This window comes from Entelurus aequoreus, linkage group LG11 (assembly GCF_033978785.1).
Source record: "Entelurus aequoreus isolate RoL-2023_Sb linkage group LG11, RoL_Eaeq_v1.1, whole genome shotgun sequence".
Taxonomy (NCBI): domain Eukaryota; kingdom Metazoa; phylum Chordata; class Actinopteri; order Syngnathiformes; family Syngnathidae; genus Entelurus; species Entelurus aequoreus.
In genome coordinates, this window is record NC_084741.1 from 29,873,873 (window position 1) to 29,892,437 (window position 18,565).

The following is an 18,565-nucleotide window of genomic DNA, read 5'->3' on the forward strand; positions in this document are numbered from 1 at the left end:
GGCACAAAAAACAGGTCGGGTATTGAGAAACTTACATTTATGAAAATAAAACTTAGCCAATAGTATAATGAGGTGAAATTCCTGTGTATATTCAAATAGCACAGCTTTAAAAGAAAGCACTAATTGGTCATGAATATTGTCCAAGATGAAACGACAGATCCCCTGCCACAGTGATCGAGTGCTTTCACAAGTCCAAAACAGGTGGTAAACAGTCTCTGGGTGCAAGTTACATAAGGTGCAGATAACATCAATGTCCTTCTTGTATCTAACCATCCCAGTCTTTACAGGGTAATAACCATGAATGATTTTAAAATAAATCCCTTTGACTTTTACATAGGAGACAGACACACAATCATTTTGGAATAAGCTGCGTATTTTTCAGTTATTTTTCTGATCAAAACAAAGTTTCCCCATAGGAGTGTCAAGTTGATCATTCACAATTGTTACAGCAGAAAGAGGAAATGAATAACCCCTGTACAACATACCAACACCTGTTGGAATGGCATCAAATACAATGGCAAATTGTCTGGGAGTCACAGGGACCTTAAAATGGTTGAGAAATTATTAGTAATTAAAAAGTTTACCTTCCTTATTGAAAAGCTGACTCGCCAAAATATTACCATTCTTCAACCAATTGTTGAGGAAAAGTGATTTCCTTTTGTTACATGTGTCTCTATAGTTCCAAATGAAGTATTTCCTAGGTGAGAAATTGTGCTCATTGCGGTAGAAAATGGATGGATTAATGGAGAAGAGACCATGCCAATAGGGCTTGTTTGTGGAAGTTTAAAAGAGACACAGGAATCCTGCCAATGTTGGAGTTACACAATAACATGTATGTATTTGTTTCCATTTTTAATCTGTCACTGTCTACATCCTGGGTCCCTGCCTGTTTTAAAACCGCTACAATAATTCCCTTCCCCAAACAGGCCATCATCTCATGCCTAAATGACTACAGACCTGTAGCACTCACCTCCATACCTGCCAAATGCATGGAGAGACTGATATTGAAACAGATTAAAAAGGCAATACCACCATCCCTTGACCCATATCAGTTCGCGTACCGGAAGAACCGATCAACCGAAGACACCATCGCTATTGTAATCCATAGACTCTTGGAATATCTTGAGTTTAAGGACACTTATGCAAGACTGCTCTTTGTCGATTTCAGCTCAGCATTTAACACAATAAGGCCAAACAGACTCAGATCTAAGCTTCACAACCTTGGTCTGAACACCTTCCTCTGCAAATGGATTTTGGACTTTTTAACAAATCGCACACAGTATGTGAAAATAGGCGAGCACATTTCTGCCACGCTCACCATCAACACCGGTGCTCCACAGGGCTGTGTGCTAAGCCCTGTGCTCTTCACCCTCGTCACACATGACTGTATATGCCGACGACACCACAGTACTTGGGCTCATCAGCAACAATGATGAGACAGCATACAATGCAGAGGTCCAACAGCTGGCTTCATGGTGTGCTAACAACAACTTGGTTCTTAACACTAACAAAACCAAAGAACTAATTGTAGACTTCCGCAGGAAAGGGCAGAGCAAACACCCTCCACTTTTAATTAATAACAATCTAGTAGAAAGGGTCAAGCATTTCAAATTCTTAGGGGTGAACATAACAGAAGATCTATGCTGGGACATTAACACTGCTTCTACAGTCGGAAAGGCCCAACAACGTCTTTTTTTTTTTGAGGAAACTAAAATGCGCAAACATTCCGCAGAAATCAATGGTTAACTTTTACAACTGTGCCATCAGCAGTGTCCTCACTTACGGCTTTTTAGTGTGGTTTGCTAGCTGCACTAAAGCGAACCAACAGGCCCTCCAGCGAGTGGTTAAAGCGGCGGGGAAAATTACAAGGACGATACTCCCAGAGATGAGTGCCATGTACACAACTCGCTGCCTAAAGTGAGTACACAACATCCTGAAGGACAGATACCACCCAGTACATGGCCTCTTCAACCTGCTACCCTCTGGAAGAAGGTATAGATCGATTCGCGCCAGGACCACCAGAATGTCTCACAGTCTGTATCCCTAGGCTGTGAGACTGCTAAATGAACAGCCTGCCCCTTTGCTGCCCCGGACCATCTCATTACCTCACTCTTCACCACCTCAATAATTGTGCTCTGGACACTGCATTGCTGAAACATCAACGTAACACCCATCAGACATCTGACTGTTCCCACCCTCACACCCCCTCTATTCGCCATCTTCCTGACAATGCTAAACTGTGAACTATGGTCAACCTGCACTTCACAGCAGTTTCTATGCCGCTGGACAAAGCTCAAACAAAATCTCGTTGACATGTATGACTTAAGTGTTATTATGACAATGACAATAAAGGAATTGATTGATTGATTGATTGATTGAACAAACATTTTAGGCCTCCAAGATTAGAAAATACATGATGAGAAATTAAGTTCCCAATTGAGGTAGGATCTTTCGAATAGTGTCTTATCCAATTAATCTGGAAGGTGTTGTTTAGTGTAGTTAAATCGAGAAAGTTTAGACCACCCTGATTGTAATTGTTCATGATAACAGATTTCTTTATATAATAAATGTTGTTTTTCCAAATAAAGTCAACAAGTATTTTGTCAATAGTCTTACATATTTTTGGGTTTTACATCTAAAGAAATAGCCGCATACGTAAGCCTGGAAAAACCTTCTGCTTTGGAGAGTGTTGTTCTGCCTTTTAAGGATAAATCTCTCTGCAGCCATTGGTTAAATATTTTCTTGTTTTTTTCTACAATTGGAGTAAAGTTCAAGACCGATCTAGAACTTTGATTTTCAGTAATAAATACTCCTACGTAATTAATACTCTCCTTAATTGGAATTTTAAATATAGACAGCATTTCACATCTCTTCACAGCCATTAGTTCACACTTATTCACATTTAGATGGAGACCAGAAGCCAAAGAGAATACACAAACCACATCCAAGGCAAGAGGACTTTGAGAAGAGTCCTTCAAAAAGAGTGTTGTGTCGTGACTCGTCAGTCAGTTGGCTGATAGTTATTTCTCTGTCTAATATAGAGATCCCCTTTAAATGACTAGTTTTTATATGAACAGATAACAATTGGGTGGCTAACAAAAATAGATATGGAGAAATAGGACAACCTTGCCGTATCCCACATTTTAATTCGAACCTTGGAGATGTACCATATTTTAACTTTATTGAGCTATTACCATTGCAGTACAAAGTCTCGATTGTTTTGCAGAAGTGTCTTGAAGATAAATTCATGTTCGATCGAGTCAAAAGCTTTGTAGAAGTCCAAGAAAACAAGGAAGCCTTCATCATTAATGACCTCTGGGTAATTCAGTATGTCAAGTACAAGCCTGATATTATTGGATATGTGCCTCCCTCTCATAAATCCTGACTGTATTACTCGTCAATTATGTCATCCAGAACCACTTTTAAACGTTTAGCAAAAATATTAGGTACGATCTTATAGTCATTGTTTAGAAGGCTAATGGACGCCAATTATCAATGACTAGCAAATCTTTATTTGGTTTGGGTATAAGGGTAATGAGGCCTTGTGTTAAAGTTGGAGGAAGGACACATGTATCAATACTTTCACAAAACACTTTTAGTAAGAAGGGAGCTAGCTGCTCTGAAAATCCATCCATCCATCCATTTTCTACCACTTATCTCTTTTTGGGGCCGCGGGGGGTGCTGGAGACTATCTCAGCTGCATTCGGGCGGAAGGCGGAGTACACCCTGGACAAGTCGCCACCTCATCACAGGGCCAAAACAGATAGACAGACAATATTCACACTCACATTCACACACTAGGGCCAATTTAGTGTTGCCAATCAACCTATCCCCAGGTGCATGTCTTTGGAGGTGGGAGGAAGCCGGAGTACCCGGAGTACCCAAACTCCACACAGAAAGATCCTGAGCGCAGGATTGAACCCAGGACCTTTGTATTGTGACGCAGACGCACTAACCCCTCCTTCACCGTGCTGCCCTCCTCTGAAAATATTTTATAGAATTCAAATGTAATACCGTCCACTCCAGGAGATGTGTTATTTTTGAAGCTATTAATTGATTCCACTACTTCCTGGAGACAGATTGGACGGTCACAGAATTCTTGGTCAGCTGTGCTGATTGATTTAGTTTCAGTTAAGGCATCCATAAACGAAACAGCATCACTTTCACAGTACTGACTATTGTATAACTTTTTGTAAAATTGAGAACAATAATATGCAATCTGTTTTGCATCATTGCAAACCATATAGTTTATTTTCAGATTATCAATGGTGTTATGTTGAGCCTGCGATTTTTCTAAACGAAAGAAATACGCATAATTTTGTTCACCTTCCTCCAACCATTGTTTCCTAGATCTTACAAAGGCTCCTTCTGCTTTCGATTGATACATTTTTTCTAAATTATTTTGGCTTTCTAAGAACCTTTCATTTTCTTCTGCTGACATATTATCTGGACATATAGAGGAAAATGAAGTAATGACGGAAATCACATTATCTTCCTCGGATCGCTTTTTCTTAGCTAGATTACGGCAATATTTTTTTTTTTTAATTACCTACCTCATATTTAAGGAGTTACCAATTACTACAATAAATGTTTTGGGTCTTGGCTTTATTCCAAAAAAGTTGTATTAGATCTTTAATCCTCATTTTAACTGCTTCATGACATAAAACCAAACTATTGAGTTTCCAGTATGAGTTATTTGGACAATTGTGAAACGGATGTAGAGAGATGTGAATCTGTATAGCTCTATGATCAGTCAAAGGAGTGGAGAGAATTTTAACAGTAACATTGTTTTGCAGTACGTTAGAAATTAACCACAGGTCTATTCTAGATTTTCTTGAGCCTGACTTATTAGACCAGGTAAAAGATGTCCTATCAGGATTTTTAGATCTCCAGGCATCATTTAAATCAAGCATTTGCATTAGTACATTTAGATTTGAGCTGACACTATCTTGAGAGCCTGGTGGTCATTTATCAAGTGAATTGTCAAGGGCAGTGTTGAAATCACCTCCTACAAGTACAAACCCCGTTTCCATATGAGTTGGGAAATTGTGTTAGATGTAAATATAAACGGAATACAATGATTTGCAAATCATTTCAACCCTTATTCAGTTGAATATGCTACAAAGACAACATATTTGATGTTCAAACTGATAAACTTTTTTTTTTTTGCAAATAATCATTAACTTTAGAATTTGATGCCAGCAACACGTGACAAAGAAGTTGGGAAAGGTGGAAATAAATACTGATAAAGTTGAGGAATTCTCATCAAACACTTATTTGGAACATCCCACAGGTGAACAAGCAAATTGGGAACAGGTGGGTGCCATGATTGGGTATAAAAGTAGATTCCATGAAATGCTCAGTCATTCACAAACAAGGATGGGGCGAGGGTCACCACTTTGTCAACAAATGCATGAGCAAATTGTTGAACAGTTTAAGAAAAACCTTTCTCAACCAGTTTTGCAAGGAATTTAGGGATTGCACCATCTACGGTCCGTAATATGATCAAAGGGTTCAGAGAATCTGGAGAAATCACTGCACGTAAGCAGCTAAGCCTGTGACCTTCAATCCCTCAGGCTGTACTGCATCAACAAGCGACATCAGTGTGTAAAGGATATCACCACATGGGCTCCGGAACACTTCAGAAACCCACTGTCAGTAACTACAGTTGGTCGCTACATCTGTAAGTGCAAGTTAAAACTCTCTTATGCAAGGCGGAAACCGTTTATCAACAACACCCAGAAACGCCGTCGGCTTCGCTGGGCCTGAGCTCATCTAAGATGGACTGATACAAGGTGGAAAAGTGTTCTGTGGTATGACGAGTAAACATTTCAAATTGTTTTTGGAAACTGTGGACGTCGTGTCCTCCGGAAAAAAGAGGAAAAGAACCATCCAGATTGTTATAGGCGCAAAGTTGAAAAGCCAGCATCTGTGATGGTATGGGGGTGTATTAGTGCCCAAGACATGGGTAACTTACACATCTGTGAAGGCGCCATTAATGCTGAATGGTACATACAGGTTTTGGAGCAACATATGTTGCCATCCAAGCAACGTTACCATGGACGCCCCTGCTTATTTCAGCAAGACAATGCCAAGCCACATGTTACATCAACGTGGCTTCATAGTAAAAGAGTGCGGGTACTAGACTGGCCTGCCTGTAGTCCAGACCTGTCTCCCATTGAAAATGTTTGGCGCATTATGAAGCCTAAAATACCACAACGGAGACCCCTGGACTGTTGAACAACTTAAGCTGTACATCAAGCAAGAATGGGAAAGAATTACACCTGAGAAGCTTAAAAAATGTGTCTCCTCAGTTCCCAAACGTTTACTGAGTGTTGCTAAAAGGAAAGGCCATGTAACACATTGGTGAACATGCCCTTTCCCAACTACTTTGGCACGTGTTGCAGCCATGAAATTGTAAGTTAATTATTTGCAAAAAAAAAAAAAGTTTATGAGTTTGAACATCAAAAATCTTGTCTTTGTAGTGCATTCAATTGAATATGGGTTGAAAATGATTTGCAAATCATTGTACTCCGTTTATATTTACATTTAACACAATTTCCCAACTCATATGGAAACGGGGTTTGTATATAAGCATTTGGAAATTTGGCAAGCCAGTGTAGAATTCTATTTTCCACCTCACTAAATAAAATATTATTGTCAGGCACTGAGTTACATCCATAAATGTTAATAACTATAAAGTTAGTTTTCTGAATCTCAAAAACCTGGAAAATATAATGGCCATTTTTATCATAATAATACAATTTCTTCTACCAGTACGTCGACATCCCGTGACGTCATGACGCTCCTACCTGTTCAATGACATTGCGGAAAGCTGAGGTTTGGGGCGGTTTTGTTTGTGACTACTTCCTGTTTCCATTCGGCTCACGAGTCCGTCTTACTCAATACAGCAACAAGTATGCAGCTCCACAGCTAAAGTTAACTTTGTTTTCAAACTTTTTGTTTCCACCATGGGAGACATGGACACTACTGGGGCCTTTGTTCGCAAGAAAAGGGCTACTTTCGCGGCGGGGCGAGGCGGAGCGAGTCTGCAGCCGATGAACGGGAAGAACACGGCGGCGTATTACAGCTCGGTGGCCGCTGCTGACAGTAAGGCAGGCGGTGAGCGGCGGGAAGCCGATCCCTTGTTGGAAGCGGCCCGCTCTAAAACAAAGAGCGACAAAAAGAAACGCAGCAACGACATAAATGACAGATTTAGGTGAGAGAATTACCCGAAAGTTGTTTTCTGTCATACACTTCTTATGTTGCTTGTTGGCTATTTCTACTATCACCAACCTTCACTTAATATGCTATGGGACTAAAGCATGTCCAGAATGTTGAATTGACATATGGGGGACATGTTTACACTACCGTATAATGTGCATATTATTGGAATTTAATTGAGCTAATGTATACAGTCCTGGTCAAAAGTTTACATACAATTGCAAAGAACATAATGTCATGGCTGTCTTGAGTTTCCAATCATTTCTACAACTCTTTATTTTTTTGTGATAGAGTGATTGGATCACATACTTGTTGGTCACAAAAAACATTCATGAAGTTTGGTCCTTTTATGAATTTATTATGGGTCTACTGAAAATGTGACCAAATCCGCTGGGTCAAAAGTATACATACAGAAATGTTAATATTTTGTTACATGTCCCTTGGCAAGTTTCACTGCAATTAGGTGCTTTTGGTAGCCATCCACAAGTTGGTTTTCTGACATGGATTTGTTTCTTGAGCATTGTCCACAAGTGTAAGTCAGGACTTTGGGAAAGCCATTCTAAAATCTTAGTTTAAGCCTGATTTAGCCATTCCTTTACCACTTTTGACGTGTGTTTGGGGTCAATGTCCTGTTGGAACACCCCACTGTGCCCAAGACCCAACCTCCGGGCTAATGATTTTGGGTTGTCCTGAAGAATTTGGAGGTAATCCTCCTTTTTCATTGTCCCATTTAAAGGCCTACTGAAACCCACTACTACCGACCACGCAGTCTGATAGTTTATACATCAATGATGAAATCTTAACATTGAAACACATGCCAATACGGCCGGGTTAACTTATAAAGTGCAATTTTAAAATTCCCGCCACACTTCCGGTTGAAAAACTCCTTTGGATATGATTTATGCGCGTGACGTCACAAAATCCACGGAAGTGGTTGTACCCCATCGACCCGATACAAAAACCTCTTGTTTCTTCGACAAAATTCCACAGTAATCTGGACATCTGTGTTGGTGAATCTTTTGCAATTTGTTTAATGAACAATGGAGGCTGCAAAGAAGAACGTTGTAGGTGGGATCGATCGGTGTATTAGCGGCTAAGTACAATACTTACAGCAACACAACAAGGACCAGCAGACGCCTAGCCGATGCTTGCCGCCAAACCCACGGATGAAGTCCTTCGTCGCGCCGTCGATCGCTGGAACACAGGTGAGCACGGCTGTTGATGGCAAGATGAGAGCAGGCTGGCGTAGGTGGAGCGCTAATGTTTTTATCATAGTTCTGTGAGGTCCGGTTGCTAAGTTGCTAAATTAGCCTTAGCGTCGTTAGCAACAGCATTGTTAAGCCTTACCAGGCTGAGAATTTTTAACCGTGTAGTTACATGTACATGGTTTAATAGTATTGTTGATCTTCTGTCTATCCTTCCAGTCAGGGGTTTATTTCTTTTGTTTCTATCTTCATTTGAGAACGATGCTATCACGTTAGTTCAGTAGCTAAGTGTGTCACCGATGTATTGTCGTGGAGATAAAAGACACTTTAAATGTCCATTTCGCGTGCTCGACTCTCTTTTTCAAGAGGATATAGTATCCGAGGTGGTTTAAAATGCAAATCCGTGATCCACAATAGAAAAAGGAGAGAGTGTGGAATCCAATGAGCCAGCTTGTACCCAAGTTACGGTCAGAGCGAAAAAAGATACGTCCATCACTGCCTCTTGAGTCCTTCACTGTAACGTTCCTCATCTACAAATCTTTCATCCTCGCTCAAATTAATGGGGTAATCGTCGCTTTGTCGCTCCGAATCTCTCGCTCCATTGTAAACAACGGGGAATTGTGAGGAATCCTAGCTCCTGTGACGTCACGCTACTTCCGGTACAGGCAAGGCTTTTTTTATCAGCGAGCAAAAGTTGCGAACTTTATCGTCGATTTTCTCTACTAAATCCTTTCAGCAAAAATATGGCAATATCGCGAAATGATCAAGTATGACACATAGAATGGATCTGCTATTCCTGTTTAAATAAAAACAATTCATTTCAGTAGGCCTTTAAAGCACTAGTTCCATTGGCAGCAAAACAGGCCCAGAGCATAATACTACCACCACCATTCTTGACGGTAGATATGGTGTTCCTCACCTTTTCTCCTCCAAACATGTTGCTAGGTATTGTGGCCAAACAGCTAAATTTTTGTTTCATCTGACCACAGAACTTTCCTCCAGAAGGTCTTATCTTTGTCCATGTGATGTCAGATGAAACAAAATGGAACAGGTGCTTCTAATGGAACAATGAAAAAGGAGGATTACCTCCAAATTCTTCAGGACAACCTATAACATCCTCAGCCCGTAGGTTGGGTCTTGGGCGCAGTTGGGTGTTCCAACAGGACAATGACCCCAATAACATGTCAAAAGTGGTAAAGGAATGGCTAAATCAGGCTAGAACTAAGGTTTTAGAATGGCCTTCCCAAAGTCCTGACTTAAACGTGTGGACAATGCTGAAGAAACAAGTCCATGTCAGAAAACCAACAAATTTAGCTGAACTGCACCAATTTTGTCTAGATTTACAAAAAAAATTGTAATCATTGGATTACACTCATAAACTTGCATGCTTTAAGGAAGCAAAGTGATTATCTTCCAAGTACCAAGCTTGTTTGGATTCTTGTCATGTGGGGTGTCGCCTTCATTTAAAAAATGAGAGGGAACATTTTTAAAAGGGGAAGTGCATTTTTTTGTAATGTTGCCTACCATCCCAATCCTTATGCAAGACAAAAACAAGATGGCGCCACGGTATTGTGCTCTCTTGTAGTTGTTGCATTTTTCTTTGTTTCTTGCATTGAGCACAGAGTCTACCAAGTCACATTCCTTGTGTGTCAAACATACTTGGCCAATCAATCTGATACTGATATGATTTTCTTTTTTTAGTGCATTCTAACTTGTAAATAACGCTAGCAAAAGTCAGCTAATAGGTAATGGGATTTACTTTATTCCACTTCTAAAGCTTTCTAAAAAACCCTCATCAAAGTTGTATATACCTGCTGTAAGGATGTATGTAATGTAGTAACACCTTTCTTCGCGAGGGTTATGAGTCATTCTTTATCTAAACGGTATATAACAACATCCTAGCAGTCAGCGTCCTAGTGACAGCAGATATTGTACAGTAAGTGGTGTTTTATTATGTTTGTTGACTCTCATGAAGTCTGCAGTGAGTAGAAATCAGTGATGTTGTTGAAGGAAAAAGAAAAACATTGTGATGCGTTTTTTAAATAATGCGCCACTGTATGTGAAAAATGATCAAAATACATAAATATTACGTTATTTTGAATGTGTCTGTTACTACATTACATATATGCTTACAGTGTGTATATAAAACCTTGATGGATATGTTTGGATGTTTTTAGAGTGCTTATAGGCAGAATAGAGCGACTCCAATAGGCTCCATTGTAAGCAGACTTTTGATCGCAGAAAATAAGAGAAGCACTGGTCTAATGCATCACTAAGGTGAAATGAGCTCTTCTTTCGTCTTAGCATGAGGGGAGGTATTCTGATACTTTGTTAAATGTCACATACATTGCCCAGTTATAGATGAATTAACGTTTTCTAAGCCATTTATGATTGTCAAACATTTTTTAACTGCAGTGGCTTATCGTGTGCTGGCGCGGCAGAAGTAAACACAATAACAATGGCCGCTCATCGATCCATGGCCAGTCCAGCCTTGCACACAAACAAACACTGTTAAGTTGTGACTACTGCATTGCATTCAGAGTCAGAGCAACTGTCTCACTGTCCGTGATCATTTAACAGACATACAGTGCTGTAACCTACAATATGAGCCACAACTTGTTAAAATTAATTCAACGTTACCCAACTTGGCAAAAAAAAAAAGGGGGGGGGCACACAGGGCAGGTACTCAAAGTGCGCACCCCACGTTTGCTACGCTCATCCATATAAGCATGTACATAACATCATCTTGGCCCTGTTTACACTGCACACCAAATCAGATTTGTTTGCCCTCAAGTGACACAGATTTCATTTTTTTGGGCAGTTTAAATGCTCCAAAGTGCTTAGAATCTGAACTTTTGGCATCAGATTCAGGCCACATTAGGAGGTACTCCCTAATCCGATTGGAATCTGATCTTTTCAAATGGGACTGCAGTCTAAACTAGGGATGTCCGATAATAGCTTTTTGCCGATATCCGATATGCCGATATTGTCCAACTCTTTAATTACAGATACCGATATCAACCGATACCGATATCAACCGATATATACAGTCGTGGAATTAACACATTATTATGCCTGATTTGGACAACCAGGTATGGTGAAGATAAGGTACTTTTTAAAAAAATGAATCAAATAAAATAAGATAAATAAATTAAAAACATTTTCTTGACTAAAAAAGAAAGTAAAACAATATAAAAACAGTTACATAGAAACTAGTAATTAATGAAAATGTGTAAAATTAACTGTTAAAGGTTAGTATTATTAGTGGACCAGCAGCACGCACAATCATGTGTGCTTACGGACTGTATCCCTTGCAGACTGTATTGATATATATTGATATATAATGTAGGAACCAGAATATTAATAACAGAAAGAAACAACCCTTTTGTGTGAATGAGTGTAAATGGGGTGGGTTGGTGCACTAATTGTAAGTGTATCTTGTGTTTTTTATGTGGATTTAATAAAAAAAACAAAATAAAAAAACCAACCGATACTGATTTTTTAAAAACCGATACCGATAATTTCCAATATTACATTTTAACGCATTTATCGACATCTCTAGTCTAAACGCAATGTGACCTGAATCTGATTTTCTCGTCAGCTTTGGGCAAGCTACGTCATTCGTGTGCGCCGAAAAGACTCGGTCACCAGCAGAAATTGTTATTTTATCACAACATCCGGTTTCGGGATTGTTTTCGAGACGACCAAGTTTTTGGTGCATCTCTTGTCAATAGTGCGCAAAATATAGGCTGTATGTAATACATTAATATATATTTTGATTCCGAAGAAATAGTGATTGTTGAAGGGCTGGAATTGACGCTGTAGCGCATTTGCTTACTTGCGAATTGAAAAATAAAGCGCCCGTAGATCCACGCTGATGTCCGTGTCTCCTCTAGTTAACAGCCATAAAAAGTTTACAACCCTCCCGAATATATATTACACTATAAACATCCATTCATACATTATATTACTTTTATTTACTTTCACGTAAAACACTAATATTTAAGGTGTTGCGACTTTTATTTTATTTTGTAGTTGTAGCGACTTCCTCCAGGTCAACTTCCTTGTTTTCACTTTATCGACGTGCACATGCAAGTGACGTCGAGGCCACATTGCGGCCTTTGCGCGTTTACACTGGAATCTCATAAAAATCATATTTTACTTGCATTGTAAACAGTCAGCTGGAAAAAATCAGATCTCAAAAAAATCTGATGTGCCACTTTGGCCTGGATTGTAAACATAGTCTTTAATATAGTTCACTTTCATTGCTCATACATGGTTTCCCCCAGCTTGCCAACATACCTGTGGCGGTGGTAGCATGGTCAACATGACATCATCATATAATTTGCATAGTCTGCGATGATGACGTTTTCTTTAAAAAGGCTACGAAAAAAACAAATCAGTTATATACCGTATTCTTCGGACTATAAGTCGCAGTTTTTTTCAGCGGGGGTGCGACTTATACTCAGGAGCGACTTATGTGTGAAATTATTAACACATTACCGGAAAATATCAAATAATATTATTTAGCTCATTCACGTAAGAGACTAGACGTATAAGATTTCATCGAAATTTAGCGATTAGGAGTGACAGATTGTTTGGTAAACGTATAGCATGTTCTATATGTTATAGTTATTTGAATGACTCTCACCATAATATGTTACGTTAACATACCAGGCACGTTCTCAGTTGGTTATTTATGCGTCATATAACATACACTTATTCAGCCTGTTATTCCCTATTCTTTATCTATTTTAAATTGCCTTTCAAATGTCTATTCTTGGTGTTGGGTTTTATCAAATACATTTCCCCCAAAAATGCGACTTATACTCCAATGCGACTTATATATGTTTTTCCCTTCTTTATTATGCATTTTCGGCCGGTGCGACTCATACTCCGGAGCGATTTATACTCCGAAAAATACGGTATATTTTTTATATTATTTTGCTCTAATTTTCAATTGTTTCTGTACAATGTACTGTACATGGTTGAGATTTGTTCAAGTTTCTAGAGAATGCTTCAATCCTTTTAGTGATTTTCCTTATCAAATTTGACTAACAACAAGTCTAGCATCTCTTTCCCGGTTGTTATTATTGAGTGTACTCGTGTTTAGAGACTCTTAACTTCAGTCACTTGATGCCCACAACGAACAGCAAGAGCTGCTACCGTCTTAACATTTGCACATCACACATTTTGTCGATCGCTTTCCACGGGTATTTTTCGGATATAAAACCGTGCGTCCACCTCGCAGTCATGCTGCCTCCAGCCCAGACAATCCAGTGTGTATTACTTACGTCATCACAACATATGGTTTCGGCAGCGTTGTTTCCATTAGTCTTTTTTCGGCGGACAAATTTTCAGTGCATCACTAGTCAATAGTGCGCTAATATTTGGCTATACTGTATATATACATTCATACATTATGTTGCTTTAATTAGTTTTTGTAAAAACCCTCATTTTTAAGGTGAGTTACGGCTTTTATTTTGCCATAGCTGGCCACCACGGTCAATTACATGTAGGGTAAACCCTGACATCACTTATCGTAAATTAACATTCAACAAAGCAGCAAAGTGCTTATATGTGGGTTCTCTAATGGTACTCTGGCTTCCTCCCACTGTCTAAAAACATACATGTTAGGTTACTTGTTTAATTCTTTATCTATGAAGCCTACTGGAGCATTGGCACCAGCACCAACTAGATCTGACCAATCTAAGTCTATGAGCATTAACTACTCGGATGAGAGGCAAAACGTCTTCTAAAAAAACCCAAAATGTCCAGTTGCGATCGATTGAATGCCCTGAGATTACAATGACCTGGATGACTGAGAACATTCATAGACATGTCTGTCTATTTGTGTCCTGCCATTTAGTCCAGGGTGTACTTAGGATGCCAGGGCCCTCACTAAAGTCAACTTGGATAGGCTTCAGCACATTCGTGACTGGAAATGTTTTACCATAAATTGAGTGAAACAGCACCTTAAATGACAACTCATATATTTGTATCTCTTTTTTTTTTTCTATGATCAACCCCCTCAAGCTGTCACAAGCCTCAGGAGTCTCTGCTGAGTTCATCCAGTGGTTTCAGTAACTACAGGGGGATTCTCAACTGGTGTGTAGTGATGTTGGTAAGGTAACACTTATAAGGAATAACACTATCAATTATACTGATTACCAGGCTCAAAGGATATTTGATATAAAGTCATTTTAAGCATCATTCATAATCTGTAGCTGTAGAGGTATGCAACATACTGTGTATAAATAGATAAAGCATTGCCAACAAGGAATAACTTCATTACACAAGATGGTGGTCGATATAATCAACTGCACTCCTTACGTGATTTTACTAACCTTGTTAAGGCTAACAAATCTTCATCTATTTCTGCAAATATCATATACACAAGTGTGAAAGGCTTGGGGCCCAGGTCACGCCCGCCACATCATTTAATATGGCCTGCGAAAACCAGGAAATAATGTGCGTTAATAAAGTCATCTACCCATCTTACTAAATGTATTTGTTGTTTCCATTTTGGAAGAAAATAATGCATGAACTCCATGCATTTGCATATTTTTTAAACTTTAATATCATCTAATAATGCAACAAATATATTATATATTAAAAAGAATACTTAAAATTATACTTGACCGAGGGTTTTTAAAGCAAGTTCTCAATCAAATTGTACGTTAAAGGCCTACTGAAACCCACTACTACCGACCACGCAGTCTGATAGTTTATATATCAATGATGAAATCTTAACATTATAACACATGCCAATACGGCCGGGTTAACTTATAAAGTGACATTTTAAATTTGCCGCTAAACTTCCGGTTCGAAACGCCTCTGAGGATGACGTATGCGCGTGACGTAGCCCGACGAACACGGGTATGCCTTCCACATTGAAGCCGATACGAAAACGCTCTGTTTTCATTTCATAATTCCACAGTATTCTGGACATCTGTGTTCGTGAATCTGTTTCAATCATGTTCATTGCATTATGGAGAAGGAAGCCAAGCAAGCAAAGAAGAAAGTTGTCGGTGCGAAATGGACGTATTTTTCGAACGTAGTCAGCCACAACAGTACACAGCCGGCGCTTCTTTGTTTACATTCCCGAAAGATGCAGTCAAGATGGAAGAACTCGGATAACAGAGACTCTAACCAGGAGGACTTTTGATTTGGATACACAGACGCCTGTAGAGAACTGGGACAACACAGACTCTTACCAGGATTACTTTGATTTGGATGACAAAGACGCAGACGTGCTACTGTGAGTATGCAGCTTTGGCTTTTTTTTGCGTATGTACGTAACTTTTTTAAAATATATAAGCTTTATGAACCTTGGGTTAGGTGAACGGTCTTTTGGGCTGAGTGATTGTGTGTGTTGATCATGTGTTTGAATTGTATTGGCGTGTTCTATGGAGCTAGGAGCTAGCAGAGGAGCTAGGAGCTAGCATAACACGTACCGTACCGTAAGTGCGCGTCACGTACGTAACTTTTTAAAAATATATAAGCTTTATGAACCTTGGGTTAGGTGAACGGTCTTTTGGGCTGAGTGATTGTGTGTGTTGATCGGGTGTTTGAATTGTATTGGCGTGTTCTATGGAGCTAGGAGCTAGCAGAGGAGCTAGGAGCTAGCATAACAAACACGCAGGTGTTATTATGCAGGATTAATTTGTGGCATATTAAATATAAGCCTGGTTGTGTTGTGGCTAATAGAGTATATATATGTCTTGTGTTTATTTACTGTTGTAGTCATTCCCAGCTGAATATCAGGTACCGTGAGTATGCAGCCTTGGCTGCTAAACATTCGATAACTTGACCGTATGTGCGCGTCACGTACGTAACTTTTTAAAAATATATAAGCTTTATGAACCTTGGGTTAGGTAAACGGTCTTTTGGGCTGAGTGATTGTGTGTGTTGATCAGGTGTTTGAATTGTATTGGCGTGTTCTATGGAGCTAGGAGCTAGCAGAGGAGCTAGGAGCTAGCATAACAAACACGCAGGTGTTTTTATGCAGGATTAATTTGTGGCATATTAAATATAAGCCTGGTTGTGTTGTGGCTAATAGAGTATATATATGTCTTGTGTTTATTTACTGTTGTAGTCATTCCCAGCTGAATATCAGGTCACCCCCGGCTCTCACAGCATCTTCCCTATCTGAATAGCTTCAACTCCCCACTAGTCCTTCACTTGCACTTTACTCATCCACAAATCTTTCATCCTCGCTCAAATTAATGGGGAAATTGTCGCTTTCTCGGTCCGAATCTCTCTCACTTCATGCGGCCATCATTGTAAACAATAGGGAACTTTGCGTATATGTTCAACTGACTACGTCACGCTACTTCCGGTAGGTGCAAGCCTTTTTTTTATCAGATACCAAAAGTTGCAATCTTTATCGTCGTTGTTCTATACTAAATCCTTTCAGCAAAAATATGGCAATATCGCGAAATGATCAAGTATGACACATAGAATAGATCTGCTATCCCCGTTTAAATAAAAAAAATTCATTTCAGTAGGCCTTTAAACAAATTATTAAATGCATAGGCAAGTACCGTATTTTTCAAATTATAAGTCGCAGTTTTTTTCATAGTTTGGCCGGGTGCGACATAGACTCCGGAGAGACTTATGTGTGAAATTATTAACACATTACCATAAAATTCTCTTGTTAATTATCTACAGGCCACCTAAATATTCTGCAAATTTTTTTGATGATTTTACTGAACTATTGTCTAGCATCTCCACTGACTTTGACTGCCTGGTTATAACTGGTGATTTTAATTTTCATATTGACGATTTAAATGACAAGGGCGCAAAAGAACTTTTTACTATTTTAGACACATTTGAACTGTCTCAACATGTGAAAGAGGCTACACATTATAAGGGACACACCCTGGACCTGATTATCACAAAAGGTCTCAATGTTTCTGATGTTCTTGTGATTGATCCTTCATTGTCTGATCATTTCTGTGTTTTCTTTAATATTTCTGTAATTCCGGACACACAAACAGAATCAAAGAATGTCAAAAAGCGGTACATAAATGAACATGCTAATGTCCTCTTTAAAAACGCCATCTCCTCACTACCACCTCTAAACCCATGTCATGCTGATGATCTTGTAAGCAACTTTAATTCCAAAATTGTGAATATCATAGATATCATTGCACCTGTTACAGTTAAAACTATTTCTGGCAAGCAAAAGGCACCCTGGAGAAAATCTGCTGCTGTAACAGCCCAGAGAAGAGAGTGCAGGAAGGCTGAACGAATCTGGCGGAATACAAAACTTCATATTCACCATGACATCTATAAAGAGAGCCTCCAGGCCTACAATTTAGTCTTAAAAAGTGCTAGAGAAACATTCTTCTCCAATATCATAAACAGCAACACAAATAAGGCCAAAACCCTATTCACAATCGTTGACAGACTGACTAAACCCCCAACACAAATACCAGCCGAACTCCATTCCACGCAGAAATGCAATGACTTTGCATTCTTTTATACTGATAAAATTGAAGGCATCAGACGCACCATCAATATCTCAAGTAAAAAAGTTGGATCACCACCCCATTTAGGCAAAAGTAACACAGCAATGATGGCAAGCTTTAATGCCATAGACTCTAAAACTCTAGTGGAAACGGTGACAGCTCTAAAGTCATCCACCTGCTGCCTTGATGTTTTACCTACCAACTTCTTTAAGAATGTTTTTGACTGCCTATCAACAGACATCTTGCAAATAGTTAATAATTCTATTAAATCGGGCAATTTCCCGAAGGCTTTCAAAACTGCAGTCATTAAACCTCTTCTAAAAAAGCAGAGCCTAGATGCCTCTGTTATCAACAACTACAGACCAATTTCAAATCTACCATTCATAAGTAAAATAATTGAGAAAGTTGTCCTCCAACAACTAAATCACTTCTTGGCTTCTACTGGCTGCCACAACAACTTCCAGTCAGGATTTCGACCTCTTCATAGCACAGAGACGGCCCTTCTTAAAGTTATAAATGACATCCGTCTAAACACAGACTCTGGCAAAACTTCAGTATTAATGCTTTTGGACCTCAGTGCTGCATTTGACACTGTCGACCACTCAATACTTTTGGACAGGTTGGAAAACTGGGTGGGGATCTCAGGCACAGTTTTAAGCT

The 18,565-nt window shown here is 39.2% G+C and overlaps 1 protein-coding gene across 1 annotated transcript in view; it reads left to right on the forward strand.

The window, feature by feature from the left end:
* The first annotated feature begins 6,856 nt into the window (after positions 1 to 6,856).
* Positions 6,857 to 18,565, forward strand: part of dgat1b (diacylglycerol O-acyltransferase 1b) — an 85,686-nt gene continuing 73,977 nt past the window's right edge. Inside the window, exons 1-2 of the mRNA XM_062062922.1 lie at positions 6,857 to 7,219; positions 14,466 to 14,553. Coding sequence (XP_061918906.1) covers positions 6,972 to 7,219; positions 14,466 to 14,553 — 336 coding nt within the window. The 5' untranslated portion in view covers positions 6,857 to 6,971. The remainder of the gene's footprint in view (positions 7,220 to 14,465; positions 14,554 to 18,565) is intronic.